We start from the raw sequence: 20,275 nt of genomic DNA on the forward strand, positions 1-20,275 counted from the left end.
TTGTATACATACTAAATGAATCTAAAATAAATACATAAAAAAATAAAATGGGAATTTGAACATTAGGTATATTAAGTTTACAAACTGTTGTTCTGCTGTCGTTGGGGCGTGATTATGTGACATTTCATGATTTTCCTGCTGCCTAAATTTGCATTTATGTTATTTTTTGAGATTTAGAGTTTTACTCTGGGGCTGGTGAGATGGCTCAGTGGGTAAGAGCACCCGACTGCTCTTCCGAAGGTCCAGAGTTCAAATCCCAGCAACCACGTGGTGGCTCACAACCATCTGTAACAAGATCTGATGCCCTCTTCTGGAGTGTCTGAAGACAGCTACAGTGTACTTACATATAATAAATAAATAAATCTTTAAAAAAAAAAAAAAAGAGTTTTACTCTGTATCATAGATTGGCCTGGAACTCACAGCATCTTTCTGTCTTAGTCTTCAAAATTCTAGGATTACAATCATGAGCCACTAATGCTTATCATACGTTCATTTTAGTTTAAAATAAAACTACTCACATAGGATCTCTGCTGTGCACAAAATTTGCAGTCTCAGTTGGCTCCCTGGAACCCAAATAAAGGTAGGAGAGAAAATTTCCCAAAAGTGTCCTCTGTCGTACCAGTTCAGGCACTACCTGTCACCATCACGCACAGGCACAAATAGGCCTGTTCTACTTGGGACCAAGTCTTAAAAAAAGAGAGTGCTAATGTGCTGGTCACAGAGAGAAGCAGATCCAAAAGAGCATTGGGATTTTTTAAAGTGCTTTTTGACTTGAGAGAAATTTAAGAATAGTCTCAAGATGAATGAAGGGCTGAGGCTAAAACCAGTAGATTCAGTTATACTACTATGAAAGGAAGACAAAATTTCATGGCTAAGGAGATTTTGACAAGGTATTTGAAAGGTTTAAGTCAGGTAGAAAGACAAAATTACTGGACACGTAACTCAGAAGTGTCTCTGCAAAAAGCCAAGTGTGTGCAAAACGCCAGACTTTTGCCTAGTCACGTCAGCCTCCGATGAAATACTTAATTTCAAGAATCATAGGAATCCTGTTATACATATGATGTCCTAGATTTTCCAGAACTGTGTTTTTTTTTTTTTTCCTTGTAGTATCTTTTTTCCCCTTTAGTAGCCTTTATTTTAGAAGTCGAGTTCCCTGCTCGCCAACACGGGGTTTTCTAAATCTACTTCCAGGGCCTCACAAACTTCCTGGCGCGTCTGATATCCAGTTCTGGCACCCGGTTCTGGCACGAACTAGGGCACACTGTTCAACTTCAGGCTTGGAACCCGAATCCAGGTCACACAACCTCTCTGCCCAGGCAGCCCAGCGGGTCTGGCGTAGCTAGCAACACGCAGCCGGAAGCCAGATCGCGGCTCCCGGTACGCAGCCCGCTGCCGAGCAGGTTCCTGGACCTACCCATTTTCAACCTCAAGTACTGAAGGACTCCGAAGCGTGTGACTGATCACTAATACACGCAAGACGTGACAGCCACGCAGACTTAATTAGCACACACGTCCGCCACTACGCCACTCGTATAACATCACCAACAGGGCCACAGGGCGACAGGGCGGGTCTACGATGTTCAGGGCGGGGCCTAGATGCGCCCTCCTCCTCCTCCTCCCAGTGAAGGCGGGGCTAGGGACTCGGGACAGGGCCTAAAGGTTCCCTTCTCTGCTGGGAAGGGCGGGGCCGGGATGAGCGCGGGGCGGGGCCTAGAGGCTCCTTCTTCCACTGGGCGAGGGCGTGGCCCGGCGAAGGCGGGCCGCGCGTGACGACGTCTAGGGAGCGCGCGCGCCGCCGCGGGGCCAGGCCGAGCGCTGCTGGTGGCGTCCGAGGCTGAAGGCTTGGCGAGAAGGGCTTGCGGCCGCGTGTCGGGCTGTTGGTATTGTGGCTGCCGAGGCCGCCCGCTCCTGGTCATGAGAGGTCAGGCCTGGGGAAGGGGGTGAGGCGGAGGGTTTCCGGGGAGAAGAGCCGAAGCTCGGACGTGGGTGGAGAACTCTGTCCTCGCGGATTCCGGAAGAGTTGGCGTTGACTTTTCTTTCTCCCTTTCCCCTTTTCTTGTTTATGTATGAAGGAGGGCAGGTTTTGTGTTTCTTTTTTAATAGCAGAGACACAAACTGTCCTGTCCCAAGTCGCTCTTCAGAGAGTGAGGCGATAGAGCCGCTGTGGCTTCCGAGCCTCTTCGAAACGTCACACAGTAACTGCACGGTTTCAGCCAGCCAGCCTCCGCCGCAGCTAGCTCCATCGCGGGGGAAACGGGAGAGGCCCGGCGGTGGGCTCTGCGTTTCGTCGGGCGACAGCACGATTCTGGCACCCTGGTCCGAGATCCACACTGGATCACGTAGGGATCTTGCCCTGCCCACAGCCTCTCTTCTGACACCCCTAACCAAGCCGATGGTGGCATTTTTATTCGGGAGGCTAACTCCTTATTTAGACTAAAGCATCACTTAGCAATTACGTGATGACTCCCCCTAAGGGTCCTCTTTCAAAGGCATTTGACTAACATTCTTTTGGAAGGAGAAGCAATATTCTCGGTGGCACCATTAATTACTGAAAACCTTATTAGCTTTGTGGAAGCTGTTTCAGCATAAAATGAAGTGTTTATTATCTTTGTTGATGCTTAATTAAGGCACTGATTTTTTTCCTTCTAAACATTAATGAATCTGTAAAAAAAAATCTATTGTATTTATTTAGTGTGTGTGTCAGAGGACTTGTGGGAGTCAGTTCATTGCTTCCACCATATGAGTTTAGGGGATTTAACTCAAATTAAAGGTCTTGACTTACCCAGCCATCTCACCCACCCTTAGCAAACTTCCTGATGTGGACTCTGCCTCAGAGTACATGAGCCAACTTATTCAGCATTAGTGCTGCTATTCACTGTGGTATCTGCTGGGCACCCCTTTGACTCTTTGCTGATGTCTTTTGGCACATTTGAAAAATCAAGACATCTGCAGTGCTTTGTACTTTAAGTAGCCCCTGGTTCAAAACTCTTGGTTTGCCAAGTTGGACTTCGAGGTTGGAGTGGGGCAGGGCAGCAGAGCTTTGACAGTTGCAAAGATTGAAGGACCTGAAACTTGTCTGTGACTGTCAACTGCCCCTTTAGTGAACAAAGGACACCTAATGAACCGATGCACTGCTTGTGATTAACTTAGAATGCTTTCTGCTCTTTGATTTTACTTTTAAGGAGAAAGAGTCCTGAAGCAAAGACATTTTAGAGAGAAAATACTCAAGGGCCATGCAAGCCAGCTGTAACCAACTGCATGATCCTCCGGGCACTGCACATGAAGATGCTGCAGCCTCCCCGTGTGGTCATTCAAGATCAACAGAAGGTTCCCTTCACCCTGGGGATGTACATATCCAAATAAACTCCGGACCAAAAGAATATTCTGAAAATCCAAGCTCTAGAAATCCCAGGTCAGGCGTCTGTACTTGTGCCCATGGATGTGTGCATGGTCGTTTCCGGAGTTACTCCCACAGTGAAGCAAGACCACCTGATGACTTTGCTACAGAGTCTGGGGAACATGGAAGTGGCTCCTTCTCAGAATTCCGCTATCTCTTCAAGTGGTTGCAAAAAAGTCTTCCTTATATTTTAATTCTGGGTATTAAACTTGTTATGCAGCATATAACAGGTAGGAAATAAAACTGCTGAATTAAGTTTCCCATTTTATTAATAATTTTAACATATTTTGGTTGCTAGCTTTTAAAAATTATATCAGTATATATAATCTTGTTGGTTTTTTTTCTTTTCTTTCAATTAACTAGAACTTATTTTCTAACAGGAATTTCTCTTGGAATTGGGCTGCTAACAACTTTTATGTATGCAAACAAAAGCATTGTAAATCAGGTTTTTCTAAGAGTAAGTATGACAAGCAACTAAATCATTAACTCTTTCTCTCTACAGAATTAGAGATAACTTTGAGAGAAATATAAGTTACTTTCCAGAGGAGTAGGAAACAACAGGATACATTGTGATGGCCACCACATGCTTTGTTTTATTTTCTAAATAAGTACCCTGTCCTTTTTTTTTTTTTTGGTTTTTCGAGACAGGGTTTCTCTGTGTAGCCCTGGCTGTCCTGGAACTCACTTTGTAAACCAGGCTGGCCTCGAACTCAGAAATCCGCCTGCCTCTGCCTCTGCCTCTGCCTTCCAAGTGCCGGGATTAAAGGCATGCGCTACCACACCCGGCTTAAGTTCCCTGTCCTAATGCGTAACTAAGCAATTTTTAGGAACCAAACAACTAACCTTACTTAAGTTGTTTGGTTCCTAAAAAAAGGAAACAAAACAAACCTAGACAGGAGGGTTAAGAGACTTAGACCACACTGTGTGATCTAGTTTGGCAAGGACCTTTGTACTTTATGAGTTAATTATACAGAGTAGTATAATATCATTTTAAAAGCTGATTGATGCTGCATGAGACTGGCAGGAAATAAAAGCAAGCACTGACTACATTGGCCCTGGTGTTTTACGTGGGTGTTTGATACAGGATTTCACTATGACTTTCTGGTTGGCTTGGAACTCACTGTGTAGACCAGGCTGGCCTCAGACTCAAGAGCTACGCCTGCCTCCTGAGTGCTGGGTTTAAAGGCATGCCCTGTCACGAATGGCAGATGTCTCTTATTTAAAAAGAATAATCTCAAGAAGTTTTTCTAGTAATGTGAAAAGTTTTAATCATCTGAATCATTAGAAAAAGTTCCAAGAATCTATGAAATTTCACCAGAAGAGGGGTTGTATCTGGGAATTTATAGTATAGCATATTAACAAAAATTTTAGTGCATATTCAAAACTAGCACAGGTTAATTCTGGGCATAGTGGTATGTGCTTATAATCCCAGCACTGGGGCTGCTGAGGCAGGAAGATTGTCATGAATTCAGAACCAGTCTGGAATATTACAGTGAGTACCAGGCCTCCTTGTGCTACAGAGTGAGACCCTCTCTTTAGAGAACAAAAATATTAGTACCAGATTGACTTCTTTAACATTGGAAATTTTATCCATATATAATGAGGTGTCTTTAAGTTGTTTTCTGTCTGCCTTACCCACATAGCCCAGAGGCATTCTTTTTTTTTTTTTTTTTAAGATTTATTATATATAAGCACATTGTAGTTGTCTTCAGACACACCAGAAGAGGGCATCAGATCTCATTACAGATGGTTGTGAGCCACCATGTGGTTGCTGGGATTTGAACTCAGGACCTCTGGAAGAGCAGTCAGTGCCTTTAACCATTGAGCCATCTCTCCAGCCCGAAGCATTCTTATATAGTATTTTCAGTGTGCCAGTGTTTTGACTTAGTGGTGAAGTCATGTGTAGAGGTTTCCGGGCTAGCGAGATGGCTTAGTGGGTAAGAGCACTGACTGCTCTTCCAAAGGTCCTGAGTTCAAATTCCAGCCACCACATGGTGGCTCACAACCACCCATAATGAGATTTGACTCCCTCTTCTGGTGTGTCTGAAGACAGCTACAGTATACTTATTTATAACAATAAATAAATCTTTAAAAAAAAAAAAAAGAAGTTTCCACTTTTGGGTATCATGTTAGTACTCAAAACAGTTGTTCAGGTTATGGATTAGGGCTCAACTGTAAAACTTTCAATTAAACTAGTAGTAAAAACTTGAATTTTAAAGGTCAAAATTACTGTATATTTAGGAACTGATTTAAATTTTTATATTTAAATTTTTAAATTTAAAATTTTTTAAATTTCTGTTTTGTGGAAGAGAAAAAAAAGAGCTGCAGAGGTAAAGATTACTTTGGCCAGGTCCCCTAATGTCATTATGGAGATTGGGCTCTGAGACTCCTAGGTCTTGTATTTTTTTAATTTTTTTTTATGGGGTTGATGGTTTGAAACAGGGTCTCTCTACACAGCCCTGCCTGTCTTGGAACACTGTATAGACCAGGCTGGCCTCAAACTCACAAGACATCTCTGCCTGGCTCTGCCTCCCCAGTGCTGGGATCAAAGGTGTGCGCCACTGTGCCCGGCTTGCATTTTAAAATTTTGCTCAGAGTTATGTTTTGTTAATTAAGTATTAACAAAAACAGTGGTTGTGGGAATGAGCAACATAGAATGTTTTTATTCTTAATAACATACAGACTACCTGCTAAGTTAATACATTGATCATCAGATGAAAATGCTATTTATTATTAATTAAAATTCCGGCCTAACATAACACAGTAAATTACAGAATTGTGTCTTTTTCAGGAACGGTCATCAAAGCTCCGCTGTGCTTGGTTACTGGTGTTCCTGGCAGGTTCCTCCGTCCTCTTATATTACACTTTTCATTCTCAGTCACTTCATTACAGGTAATCAGAGATCCTAGTATATGTCTGTTGTTTATCATTTATCCTATGGATTTGCATGTAATGCTTAGTAGGGTTCAATTTTCCTTTTTTTGTGAGATTAGTGTTTATTAGATGTTTATTCACTAATTTATTAAGAGAAATTAAGCTTCTAGTCAATAAGATCACCTTGTGGTGATCTTTAATTTCTTTAATATTTAATTTCTACCTTGCAGTTATAAGTATCTTATTTTAAGTAAATGATTTTAATCCACTTGTCGTTCATGATTAACAGGTGTGGCAGGTTTGTATCCCCAATACCATGGCACATAGCATGTGCTCAATAAGTACTTTTTGATAAGTGGATTTCTGTTGAATCAGTTTTTTTGCTTTTTGTTTTTGAGATAGGATCTCACTGTGTAGTCCAGGGTGCCAACTTGCATTCCTCCTGCCTCAGCCTCTTGAGTGCTGGAAATACAGGTAATGTGCCACTCACCAGTTTTAATCTGTGTTTATTTAGTAACATTAGGTGGTTATTACCAAACTTTTGTTTCTAAAATGAATCAGTAAAACACATGTTAACATGCATGTACATGCCAGATATTCTGACGTTTTAGCTTAGATAATTAGAAGGCCTGGGAGGTAGAGTGGGTGTGAGACAGGAATGACCTGTGGCCTGGGAAGACAGAGCCATGGTCAAGAGCACCTGCTACTTTCCAGAGGAGACTCCAGGTCCAGGGGTCGGATGCCCTCTGCTGACTTCACAGGCATCCGCACTCAGACGTGCACATACTGTCCTTCACCACACAGAAACACAGCATTTTAAATTTGGTATTATCAGAATATATGTTTGATACTTAAAAGTTACAAGACTTGCTGGGCATAGCCTGTAAACCCAGTGAGGTCAGCCTAGGTGAAAGAACATGCGAAACAAAAGGGGCTCATGGAATTGTACAAAACCAACCAGAGTAAGGAAGTTTAGGTGGAGAAGGAGGCCCAGCCTGGACATAAAAGGAGGTGACATCTCTGACTTAAAGCTATTGTAGGAATGTATTGTTAGATGCCTGGAAACTGAACAGGCTAGGGGTATAGTTCAATGCTAGCGCTCTGAACGCTCATGAAATATGTAAAATACTGCAGCAAACTTAAAACCTTTACCAATACATTATGTTTCTGTGTTGCTTTAATAAATGCTTATGTTTTTCTCTTGGTAGCTTAATTTTCTTAAATCCTACACTCGAACAGTTGAGCTTCTGGGAAGTTCTTTGGATTGTTGGAATTACAGACTTCATTCTGAAATTCTTTTTCATGGGTTTAAAATGCCTGATTTTATTGGTGCCTTCTTTCATCATGCCTTTTAAATCAAAGGTAAAAAACTAACTAATGCTTATTGGAATGATGTTAGCAAAACCCCTGAATGCTAGCCAGTCTTCATTTACATGTCTCTCAGTTTAGAGGCCAGAAGAGGGCATCAGATCCCCTGGGTCTGCAGTTTATACACTGCTATGTGGCTGTTGGGAACCTAGCTCAGGTCCTCTGGAAGAGCAAGAAGTTCTCTAACTGCAGAGCTCTCTCCACACCTAAATAACCTAATTTTTATTACTTTTGCCGGGCAACCACTTGCTCAAGTACTTCAACTGAAAATATTAATGAATTGGCCAAAATCAGAATGATATTTCCTTCAAAATAATTGAAAACTCAGTCTTCACATCATACATCAGACAATTCTAAATTTGTACTTGTGCTTCTCTCTGAAGCACTGACAACTGATAAATGACTATGTAAGCAGTTAGCCAGTGGCTTAGTGACTGAGCTGCTCAGGAACTCATAGCAATTCTGCTACCATAGCCTCCCAAATGTGAGTCATCATACCCAACTTACAAATTAAGACATTTCTTTCACATTTATTATTTTGTGTGTACCTCTCCACCACATGGGTTCTAGAAAGTGAACTAAGAATAAAATGAAGAGAATCATCGCCACCACTGTAACTTGCTGATAGTAAGTTGCCACTAGAACTATTTGCTGTGGGCATTTTCTATTTTGTAACATCTTAACAGTGCCTTTCTGTACAAGGCACCAAAGGAAGTAAATACTTAACTCTGGATTTCAGATGAGTTGTTGCTCCACCCAAATCTCTTGCTGCCTGTACTACACTACTTCAGAGCTGTAGTGAGCAGCTTCTGAAGGAAAGATTGGACCTGTAGAAGCAACGAACAGTTGCTTGGTTTGTATTTCTTAATTGACAAGCCTGAATAAAAACAATATGTAACTAACATAAAAAAAAGAAGTGAACTAAGGCCATTATCCATACCCACTGGGTCATTTCACTGGCCCAACACCAAGCCAAGCCATGTAATGACAATGGTATGTGATAGTCAAGTCAGATTTGTGTTAATCATAGTTCTGAAATATAATTTAGTTATTGTGATTAGTGCATTATATACTTATGATGTTCTCCTTCCAATAGTGTCTATGCTATGTGTTTAATACCTTGGTTAGCTGAATTTATTTCTTTTCCCTTCCTTTTTTTAGGGATATTGGTACATGCTTTTAGAAGAATTGTGTCAGTATTACCGAATTTTTGTTCCTATACCAGTTTGGTTTCGGTACCTTATAAGCTACGGGGAGTTTGGTAATGTAACTACATGGAGTCTTGGGATATTGCTGGCTTTACTCTACCTCATACTAAAAGTAAGTAACACTAATTTTGGCAAAGTGACTGCTATACTAATTCCTGGCTTTACATTACTACTAAGCTGCCTCAAAATTTATCTTCATATCACTAATTGAAAGTAATGACAGCCTCTTACCTATTTAGAAATGTAGAAATATACCTGTATATTTCTATATACATATACCTGTAATCCCAGCTAGAGAGGCAGGAAGATCATGAGTTTGCCAGCATTGGCAACCAGGAAGACCACCTCAATAAAGACAGTGATCAAGAAAGAGTAGAAGGAACCTAATGGTCTGGGGGTAGGGGACTACATAGGTTCCTTGTGTTGCCCAGGGTGCCTTGGCCTCCTAAATACCTGCCACCAAGCTAAGCTCAGTCTTTGTTGAGGAGTAGCAAAGATGAACATACACGTGCTATCCAAGGGAGATTAAGTAGAAAAGACACTAACCTCACAGTACCACTTGTAATACACAGGTCTCAAACCAGAGGACTAGCTTCTTCTCTTCACTTTATGCCTGATCCTTTCAACTTAGCACTTTATTAAACTTTCTGAGAGAGAAAGAGAGCTCAAGTGAGTGTGTGTGTGCGCCCCTGTTGTGTGTGTGTTGGGTTGTTGATTCAGGATCTCACTTATGTAGCTCTGGCTGTCCTGGAACTTGTTATTGTTACATAGACCAATGAAACTTGTTTTCTGAAACATGGTTTCTCTATGTAGCCCTGGATCTTACTGTAGACCAGGCTGTCCTCTAACTCTGAGATCTGCTTGCCTCTGCCACCAGAGTGCCAGGATCAAAGGTATACGCCCCCCACCCCCAATACTTTCAAGTCTAAATGCCAAGGGTATTTGAATTAAATGAAGCTGATACCTCCCCCGCCCCTCCTTCTTTGTTGCAACTGTGTGTATGTGTTTTCCCTGTAATTATGCTTGTATGTCACATGAGCACAGTGTCCACGTGCTAGGAATGGAATGGAACTGCAGCCAGTGCTTTTTTCTCTGTATAGTTGTCCTGGAACTCACTCTGTAGACCAGGCTGGCCTCGAACTCAGAAATCCGCCTGCCTCTGCCTCCCGAGTGCTGGGATTAAAGGCCCGGTGCAGCCAGTACTCTTATCTGCTAGCCTGCTGCAGTGTCTTTGACATAGGTTTGTCTTAAACTGTAGCTGTAGGGTAAGAGGTGGCTCAGATCTATGCACTATTAAGCTTGAAATAAATTCATAATGGACGACTAGTATGGCATATAATGAACACTAGGTTAGGTGGGAATTGAATTTTACCTTTGGTCTTTAGGTTTAGCATATAGAGGGTTTGAATTAATAAATTGTCTCTTCCTCTTTTAGCTTTTGGACTTTTTTGGACACTTGAGAACTTTCAGACAGGTCTTACGAGTATTTTTTACACGACCGGTAAGTACTTTTGTCAGTTAAGGGAAATACTTCTACCTTGTTTCGCCCTATTTTCTCTAGTAGTGTTACAAATAGACATTCATAAGCTCTTCCTCTTCTACTTCGAGATTATTTTCTAATATTTTGGCACTTGGGGCTGTAATGACTTAGAAGTTTGAATTCCACCAGCAGTTTCTTAAATCCCACTGCCCACCAGCTGCTTCAGTGACTCTGTACTGGACTGTCTCTTGTCCTTGCATTCCCTGTGTCAGTTTGGATCTGGGCTCAGTGATAGACATTTGGATATCCTGTAAAAGGAAGCACAAAAGCAAATCCATTGGACATCTTTTAGGATTTACAAACACACTTTAAAAACCTTGTCATGGACTTTTGTTTTCCTTTTTTAATCCACTGATACTTGCTTTGTATATTTTTATTAACATAGCCTATTTCACTTTTATGAAAACACTTTTAAGTATGATTTTAGTTTGAGGACAACTCAGTAAAAATCATGTCCCTTGCAATTTTTGTACTAAAAGAAATTTCCTCATACTCAATTCTGTATTTGAAAATTAAGTTTTCTAGGCAAGCATTCTACCAACAGCAATAACAGTTCTCAGTTCATAACAGGCTGTTAGGTTTTAGGAGAGGTAGGGGAGGGAATGGAGGAGTTTCTCATCTCAGAATTAAAGGTTAAGGGCCAGCCTGAACACTTCAAGGAAGTCTAGCAAAAAAAAAAAAAAAAAAAGTAATTTAAAGTATAGAATAGTTTATTTAGGGCATGGGAGGGGAGTTGAGGGGGTAGGAAAGAAAGAAAGAGAGAAGGGAATAGAGTAGAGGCCGACCATGAAAGAAAAAGGGGGAAAGGAATGGGTTGAGAGGGGGAGCAAGAGAAGAAGAGAGCAAGAATGGGGGACCCATCTTTTTTTGTTTTTAAAGATCATTAATGATATAATGATATAAAAGCAAATGCTAGGTGGGTGTGGGCATCTGACTTTAATCCCAGCATTTGGGAGGCAGAGGCAGATAGATCTCTGCGAGTTAAGGCCAGCCTGGTCTACAAATCAAGTTCCAGAAGAGCACACATACAAAAAAAAAAAAAAAATTTCCTGTTAAAACAAAGAGAACATTAAAAAGATACAATAAAATTCAGAGTTTAGTCGGCTATCACTTGAAAGAGAGGCCCATTGGACTTGCAAACTTTATATGCCCCAGTACAGGGGAACACCAGAGCCAAAAAGAGGGAGTGGGTGGGTAGGGGATTAGGGGGGGAGGTATGGGAGACTTTTGGGATAGCATTGGAAATGAAAATGAGGAAAATACCTAATAAAAAATTAGAAAAAGAAAAAAAAATTCAGAGTTTAGCTTTAAGTTAATTCATTTGCAGTTATAAGCATTTCACTTGGTTGAATTTAGTAAGGCTAGTGCTGAAATAGCCTCAAGCCTCAGCCCTGTGGGCTGTTGGTGTAACTTGAGAGTGCTTGCCTAACATGCGTGTGAGCCCCTAGGTTCAATACCTAACACACAAGAAAAAAAAAAACTAAAATAAGCACCCTGAGTGCATATACATATATCTGTCAACCCTATGAACAAAGTGGAAGTGACCATAGGGTAAATCCTCACTTATAGGACTTTCATGACAGCTTTTGTAGCCCATCATAACTAGGACCTGCTTATGAAGCCCTCGGGTGTTTCTCACCACCTCCCCCTTCATGATTTCAATGCTTCAGAAAGCTTTGACTGTTCGTAACTATTGTGTATGGATAATGAGCAAACCCTGTTGACTTTAGTAAAAAAGTCAAGATCTTAGAGTTCAAACTATTCTTAGGACTTTAGAATGAATCCCATCTTAGAATGTTTAATGTCTGGGCTGCTAAATCAATCTCTACAATCTGTTTATTTTTTATTGAAATAGTTCTAGGGATTGAACCCTGGGCCTCAAACATGTGCTACCACTGAACCATATCCCAGATCAGATTTCAAAACCAAACCCTCCACTTTTAACAGAATTTGTCTTTATAGAGTTATGGAGTGCCTGCCAGCAAGAGACAGTGTTCAGATATGGATGGTATTTGTACAATATGTCAAGCGGAATTTCAGAAGCCAGTTCTTCTCTTTTGTCAGGTAAGATTTCTAAACAAATTATATATAGCATTTTACAGATTTGTTAAAATCACATTTATGTTTGTTATATAGCAGTGAAAGTTCAGGATGGAAGGGATATGGTAGACTGCCTAAATTATGTCCCTTCTGATGATTTTTGTGCAGTGGAGCATAAGAAAAGGGAGGGGGTAATTTGGTCAACTACTTAAGATACTAAAGCAGTTGGCAAATAGGCTCTATTTCTAACTGGATACTAGCCTTGCTCAACTAGCAGTTGTTCATAAATGTGTAAGGCTCCTTGCCATATTTTCATAGTAACTGCCAGTAAGTTACCATTAAGCAGGTTTTAAAAAGCAGCACCCGGGAAAATAGTTAAGTAGAATCAAAACACTAGTATTGGCTCAGCTATTAAAAGAGTCATTTTCTCATTTGAAACTGCTAAATCCTTTATAACTTTAAAGTATGTGACCTAGAATGCACTGTGTAAGATCTGCTTCTTCATCCCCTTACAGCATATATTCTGTGAAGAATGTATCACCTTATGGTTTAACAGAGAGAAAACATGTCCACTGTGCAGAACTGTGATTTCAGAATGTATAAACAAATGGAAAGATGGGGCCACTTCATCTCACCTCCAGATGTACTAAGTTGTTCCAACTATTAAGGCCTCAAGACACTAATTTTATCTGGTTTGGTAACTATTGATAAAGGTATAATTGATCTCCAGCAGTAGAAAAAGGCTTTAGGGTATCACGAGACATGTTTATAGTTCAGTTTCTCAGAAGTTTAAGTGCAAGAGCCCTGCATTTTTAAACTATATATTCATTCACCTTAATAAATATGCAACATTTATTCCACTTATTTGACAAATAATTGCAGTGTTAAATTGGAAATGTGATTTCTTATCAATAATACCAAAATAGCAATTAGAAATAGAACTAGCCATTTTAAAGGGGTTCAGGTACTGTTTCCTGACAGGTTTTCAGAATAAAGATTTTGCATAGTATTTTAAGATATATAGTATCTGAAACAATTTACAGATTTTTATAATTCCCATTCTAAAAATGCTTAAATTTTTCATAAGATTGTATTTTTAAATGAAAGTTCTAAATGCTATATTTTACCTATAACAATCACATTTTCTAAGTGAAGATTTACTGAGGATGATATATTTTAATACTGTATTATGCTCTATAATATGACTAGTAATCAGTGAGAATAAATGATTTAGATTCATTCACCTGGTGGACCTGTTATGTACTCCTTGCCACTAGCTGTCTTGTGTTTTGTGTAGTACCATGTAATAGCTTGAAATAACAATGAAAGTGATTTGAATGTGGGCTGGGGATGTAGCTCACAAGTTTTACAATCACCACCTGTTGAGATATGAAAGCTTGCACCCAAGGCTGTGGTGGAGTGCCTGCTTAGTGCGCACTGTGTCCTGGCTGAATTCCACATCGAGGAGAAAGGGAGAAAACAGCAACTTTCACTCAGGGGAAGCCAGAACATTAGTCATCTCCAGCTGATTTCTGCAAGAAGAAAAGGTAATGGCGCACTTTACCTTTCCTTGTGTTTCCTCTGAAGAATCTGAAATCTTTACCATGACTAAAGGGCTGCTACTGCGAAGGCTTCTTCGCATTTATCATCAGTAACAAGGAGAAGTTGAGACAAAAACAAATTAGCCGTGTAAGACAGACTAAGCTGGGTTCTAGAGATGGCTTTAGCAGATTAGAACATGTGCTGCAGTTCCAGGACCAGAGTTTATGCTGAATGCTGGGATTAAAGTCGTGTGCTACCACCACCACCACCACCACCTGACTAAAGTTAAACTTTAAAGACAGACTAAACCAGTACATGGCTTAATAAGGATAGTGACCAAGTGTCATGGGTGAAATCATGTCTGTACAGCTGCTACCTAGATTGACAGAGGTACAGGAAGACTGTGATACCCTCAACCAGATAAACACCACATCACTTTTTGTTTTAAATGAGTATTCACTCTATATTTGTGTATATTGTATGTGTCCACACACACATAGAGTCTATTATACACACACACACACCTTGCCTAATGAGAATCACTGCTAAGTATATTAAATCACCTTCCTGGCTTTGTGGTGAAGCTTAGTTGTTAGATATACAAGGGATGAAGGAGAGAAAGTGATTTGTGATTAAAATTTCACTGTGAAAGTCAGCTGAAATGACTTCCTGTTTAAAACTATTACATTCATCCCTCTTAACACTTATCACAGTTTCTCCAGGCAACTTGTTTTTTTAATATGATTAAATAACAAAGGGAGTTTGTAGAAGACTGAGGTGGGTGGATTTTTTCACAAGGCTATCACTTAAAATTAGGAAAAGGGAAGTAACTCATAGCAAATATTTTAACCCCAGCAATTAAAGGCAGAAGCGGGTGAATCTGAGTTTGATGCCCATCTAGTCTCCAGAGCAAGTTCCAGGACAGGCAGGGCTATAGAGAGAAACCCTGTCTTGTTCCAGACCACCTAGGGCTATATAAAGAGATCTTGTCTCTAAACAAAAACCAGAAAATGTAGTAAGGTTGTGGTACTCATTATCAGTAATAAACTGAAACATTTCTCTTGCTTTTGCCCTTTGCTTTCACCTCAAAGGAAGAGGATTGATTTTGTGGATTTAGATCATCCTCTCTAAACAGTTGCTGTCCCAGCACTGAGAAATGCTGCTAGGGCATAGAGCAATGGCTCAGCAGTGAAGAGCACTGTTGCTCCAGAGGCCTGTGGGTGTTCCCACACCGCAGCGAACAACCATCTCCAGTTCCAGGGGAGTCTGATGCCCTCTTCTGGCTTTCTTGAGCAATGCACACATGATGCAGACACATACAGGCAAAACACCTATATACATAAAAATAAATGTCCAAAGAGAGAGGGGAGGTAAGGGGATTGGGGCCGGGGGGAGATGCTACCAACCACCAGGATTGAGACTATAACTCCTTGCTAGAGATACTTTTGTTTTTCATTTTTTTCGAGATTGGGTTTCTGTGCAGCCTACGCTGTCCTGGAACTTGCTTTATAGGCCAGGCTAGCTACAAACACAGAGATCTGCTTGCCTCTGTCTCCTGAGGACTGGGAAGGGACTGAAGGCAGGCACCACCGCATGTGGCAAGATGGGTGATTTCTTTGTTTTTCAGATTTATTTTGTGATAGTTATGATGAACCACTATTATGTGAGTACTAGAAACCAAAACCATGCCCTCGAAAGGCACAGCATTGCTCCTGTGAAGCTATCTGACATATTTGCTAATTTTTTGTACAATTATTTTGAACATGAACATTACATTATCAAAGCTAGCTATGAGGTGTACTTAGGCAAATTGTTGATTATTAATATAAGAAATTATTCCCACTATTTTTATGTGAAACTAGATTCCACATAGCTTGTTTCATGAATATTTTTAAAAGCAAACAATTCAAGTATATTAAAAATAACAAGAATCTGTAACACTTAATACATAAAATGACCACTAAGATTTGTTATATATTTAAATAGCTCCAATGTCTCGGGAGAAAGTTTTATAACTGTTATCTTTTATACAAAAGTAGTTTATTAAATATGGTAACATGAACATATCTAACACGTTAATGAAAAAATTGTACATCTGTTATGTATGCTATAGTAAATATACTAAAATTTTTTTCTCTCAAGTAATAAAAAATCACTTCTATTTTATGTTCATTCAAATTTGCATTTAATTTCTATTTACATTCATTCAATCTGAAATCAAATATCTTAACACAGTAAACTAAATACAAGGTGAAATGCAGAAAAGATGTTGCCCTCGTAGAACTCCTAGTAAGGCAGCTGAAGAACTTATTTAATAGATGCAAAGCCAACTTGGGGTAGGAGAAAACATAGTTTAAAGAGCAAACACTGTCAGAAACCCGTCTTTTAGATGCTCCTTCAGAGAATCCAGGGAAATAATACTTGTGCTATAGTGTTGAGTCACATGAGAAAAGTACTATATTGTTGAGCAACAAACCATAGGCCCCTATGTGACAAATATTGTCACAACTGTTTGTCCAGCTAGCTAATGTCTGCTCCTGGGATGAAACCATAGATGTATGGATACTGACATCTTTGAGATACTAGCCATTTTCATTTTCAAAGCCTCAAAATCCATTTCTCATAAATTCAACATTTCTCATGAGAATAATCTTAGATCTAGCCCTTGTAACCTAGGAAATATACAACTAACTGAATATTTCTAAAATGGTCCTGTATTAAATATGATGTTCAAGGCTCAAGATATTAATGCTAAGATACATTTTGTTTATAGTTGTCAGCTATAGTACAGAATGTTGAATTTATGGAGTCTCTCACATGCATCCTATCCTCAAATCTCAAACTATCTCAAAAACGGTATGTGGGAAAATTCTTTAAGTTAAGAGCATACAAGGGGAACAAATAACATAATTTTCCTAATGGTCTGGTTCAAGTTCAAATAATTAATACATTGTTAATCACAGCTGGTTTATAAATCCCAGTTTAGTTATTCTGTAACACTACAAACCTTATAAAACAAATTTAGTAAATTTCAGTTCAGTGAGTACATATTAATTAAAAAACAGAATGTAGAAAATAAAAAAATATCCTGTAATAGCTGATTTTAAAGAAAATAATCAAGTAATGAAAGAAAAAGCACTTAATCTTTTTTTTTATTCACTTACCTGGTACAAGCATGAACACCTCTCTTAGAAACTCAGAGTAGTATTGATATACACTTTAAATTATGCTTCAGTTTTTACAAATAAATACAGAGTAGGCCATATTGCATAGGCATGTGCTTTCTGTCTGTGACACTCATGTGACACCTGACATGTTTTCACAGTCATAGTAGGGATATCCATTTATGAAAGTTTCTCAATAAACTTGCCACAGCATCAATTTCACTTAATGTTGTGATAGAAAAGCTATATATTTGTGTAGATGGAAGTCGACAGAAGGTGTACAATTAATGCGTTCTACACAAAAACGTTGCGATATTTGCCACTATTGCTGGCAGTAATTCTATGAACAGTTTATTAACAGTTTATGGGGTGGTCACAGTGCACATATTACTAGCAACTAGGGCTAAGGAGGAATCATTTAGTGTAAAAGTTTTATTGGAATTTGGCCAGGCAGTCAACGCTATAGTTAGTAAACACATTTAGAAACAGATATCAGAGTAGCACAAGCCATTTGCAGTCTGAAATGATTCCTATAATGCATTGCCATAGGTTTTTTGAGGGGTTCTATTTTTTAAGATACCACAAACTCTCAAAGAATGAAGAACATTCTTAATCATTACTGCAGCTCCTAATTTACTGCTACAATTATGAAGTTCTCAAAATGCTGCTACAGTCAAGAGAATCAGGAATGACCATTTAAATGATAAAAAAAGAAATTCTCTGTCCAGATGGACGTTTGCTGCCACAATTGAAGGGCAGTATTTCCAGTCATCTGCCATGGCTCTGGTTTTTTTTTTTTGTTTTTTTTTTTTAAGATTTTTATGTATGTGGATGTTTTGTCTGCACATGTGCATGTAAGAGAACATTTGATCCAACGAGACTACAGTTTATAGATGTAAGCTATCATGTGGGTGCTGGGATTGAACTCAGGACCTCTGGAAAAGTAGCCAGAGTTCTTAACTGCTGAGTCATCTCTCCAGCCTCTCAAGGTTCTATTTTTGCTCACTGTTAACATTTCTTCCCATCTCACTTCAATTACAATTTGAATAAGCAAGGTCTGGGTCAATCCTGACTGTGACATGCATAAAGAATTTTATGGCTTGGATCCTTTGAGGAACACAGCAAGAGCATCTGCATAAAGAAACCCAAGGGCTGCAACTATTACCAAGACAAAAAAGACCAACAGAGTGGCGTGACAGGACTCACTGTGTGACCATCTACCTAGACCAGTATGCACTGCAGTATATTTTATAAAGCTCTGCAGATATTAAACCCTTTCACCAGCTAGTCATGGAAATGCTCCTTAAGGCAGGAAGTATTTAAGAAAGGTAAAGTTACCTTTATTTTTATTCTTTGTACCTGTAAATCACTTATGTTGACTTTGTTACAATTTCAAAAACAGTGTCTTGTTAACATGTTTCCTAAATTAAGCCACTAGGTTTTCTTATTCGTTATGGAAGACATTCATCAAAAGGCCATCAAATATTTTTATAAGTGAAAAATGTAGCCCCAGTGCAGGAGGGGAAAAAAACACCATTTTTTTCTTTTTTAGATTCTCAAAAAAGAAAATTGTTAAGGAAGGTAAACAGCATAACAGTACAAAGTAAACCTAGAACCACACCAATGTGCTGTAAAGAGTCGAGAGAGACGCCCGTGGCAACACCCTCTCCCCTGCAGGTCTATCTCCCCCGCTTACTGCCCTCTTTATGCACTTTAGCCTGATTCTCTTCTGTCCCTCCTCGACCAAGGCTTGACTCAAATACTGGTATAAGAACAGGTGGTGATACTGTTTCCAGTGTAGTGCAGGCCCAGGACAAGGATGCAATGTAGATCATACAACTTCTGCCTGTCCCAAGGCTTGCAGTTACGCCAAACACACAGCAGTACTGCAAGTAAAAATGATTAAACAGACTTTTCCCCCCTAGTATTACAGACAAGTATTGCAGCTAGGTTACTAAAACAAAAAGATTAAAAAAACACCCCAGGTCCACCCCAGGCCCTCAGACAAGCCACAGCTGTGGTTAACAATGATCATTTGCATTTTATTTCATCAAGAGAAGACAGAAGCTGGCTTTCTTCACACCAACCAATAACTTCGCATTTTAAAGTTTGGGATGTTTTTCATAATGAGCTGAATCAAAAATCTATTTGAAAAATATATATTTATATAAAAAAAAGATTCAGGTTGTTTGCACGTAAAACATCAATCGATAAAGTTTCTTTTGTCTTTGATTCTGTGTTGCTGGAAAAAGTTTGACAAAGCTTGCATGCTAATTTGTCCTTAGTTGCAAGTATTACAGGCAATCTCAAACTTTGCCTATTAGGATAACCCTTATTTGACATCATCAGATTTCAACGGTGATTCCGAAGCAACATCCTACCCTTAATACTGTCAGTTTGCAGCCATCAGCATGAGAACCCTTGCGAACGCCGAGATGTTGCTAGGATAGGAACCAGTCAGCTGATGTGTCTGTGGATTCCACAATACTATTTTGCTTGAGTTTTTTGTGGGTTTATTTTTTTTTTTGCACCATTTTTGATTGATTTTTTAAAATCCATGTTTATTTTTTCCTCCATCGAAAGCATTCCAGGTAATGACACTGACTCTTTGAGACTGCCATTTTATTCTTGTTTTTATATTGCAGGATGCTCACACATCCCCTTCCCGGATTTGTTTCCTTTTTGATTTTGCATTAATAAAAGCATTGTTTCATCATAGATTCATCCGCAGGTGCTCTGGCCGTTTGGAGATCATAGGAAAAGCTTGTTTTTTGTACGGCCCGGAGTTGGGTTGTCGGATTGGAAGTGGCGCTGATGCTTCCCCGCTCACTGTCACATCCATCTGCTCTATCCCACTTGTTTCCATTGGGTATTCCACAGGGGTCTGAGGATTTGCCGTGCTGGCTGAAGCACCTCGTCCCCAGAAATCCCCAGGAGAGAATTTGACTGGGCTTTAAGACAAGGAAGAGCTATCATTCATTTGTCTCAATGATCATCTTAACAAGAAGTATTTCTCATGTTTAAAGGGAAGGGTAATGTGACCTTATTTTATTTTCATGTGGACTGTCTCAAAGGCAGAGCTTCAACCATCTTTCCCCTAGGCTAATAGCTAGTGTGTCCAAACTGGCCTCTTTACCTCTAC

At 39.6% G+C, this 20,275-nt stretch overlaps 2 protein-coding genes across 11 annotated transcripts in view; one reads left to right on the forward strand and one right to left on the reverse strand.

Annotated features, from left to right (window-relative positions):
- The first annotated feature begins 1,778 nt into the window (after positions 1 to 1,778).
- Positions 1,779 to 16,129, forward strand: Rnft1 (ring finger protein, transmembrane 1). The gene is made up of 9 exons (NM_029788.5): positions 1,779 to 1,921; positions 3,183 to 3,627; positions 3,778 to 3,854; positions 6,189 to 6,289; positions 7,480 to 7,633; positions 8,801 to 8,959; positions 10,283 to 10,348; positions 12,350 to 12,451; positions 12,943 to 16,129. Exons 2-9 carry the CDS (start codon positions 3,234 to 3,236, stop codon positions 13,075 to 13,077), a joined length of 1,188 nt encoding a protein of 395 aa, NP_084064.1. The 5' UTR covers positions 1,779 to 1,921; positions 3,183 to 3,233; the 3' UTR covers positions 13,078 to 16,129.
- Rps6kb1 (ribosomal protein S6 kinase, polypeptide 1) overlaps positions 15,991 to 20,275 on the reverse strand; it is a 46,017-nt gene continuing 41,732 nt past the window's right edge. For 3 of the 10 annotated variants that reach the window (XR_003949512.1, XM_006534315.4, XM_030246366.1), the window contains one exon: positions 18,687 to 20,084. Coding sequence is in view for 6 of the 10 variants with exons in the window: in XM_006534315.4 (XP_006534378.1) it covers positions 19,847 to 20,084 (238 nt within the window). In the remaining 4 variants the exon portion in view is untranslated. Of the gene's footprint in view, positions 20,103 to 20,275 lie in introns of all 10 variants that reach the window. The other 7 variants (NM_001114334.2, NM_001363162.1, XR_879743.3 and 4 more) reach the window with 5 other exon arrangements.

The sequence above is a fragment of the Mus musculus genome, chromosome 11 (assembly GCF_000001635.26).
Source record: "Mus musculus strain C57BL/6J chromosome 11, GRCm38.p6 C57BL/6J".
In the NCBI taxonomy this organism is placed as follows: Eukaryota; Metazoa; Chordata; class Mammalia; order Rodentia; family Muridae; genus Mus; species Mus musculus.

Excerpts from the sequence above, each read along its gene's own strand:
- Rnft1 (NM_029788.5), top strand. The coding sequence starts at position 3,234 with ATGCAAGCCAGCTGTAACCAACTGCATGATCCTCCGGGCACTGCACAT. Across the intron at positions 10,349-12,349 it reads GAGTATTTTTTACACGACCG|AGTTATGGAGTGCCTGCCAG; the intron begins GTAAGTACTTTT and ends TTGTCTTTATAG. Across the intron at positions 12,452-12,942 it reads CAGTTCTTCTCTTTTGTCAG|CATATATTCTGTGAAGAATG; the intron begins GTAAGATTTCTA and ends ATCCCCTTACAG.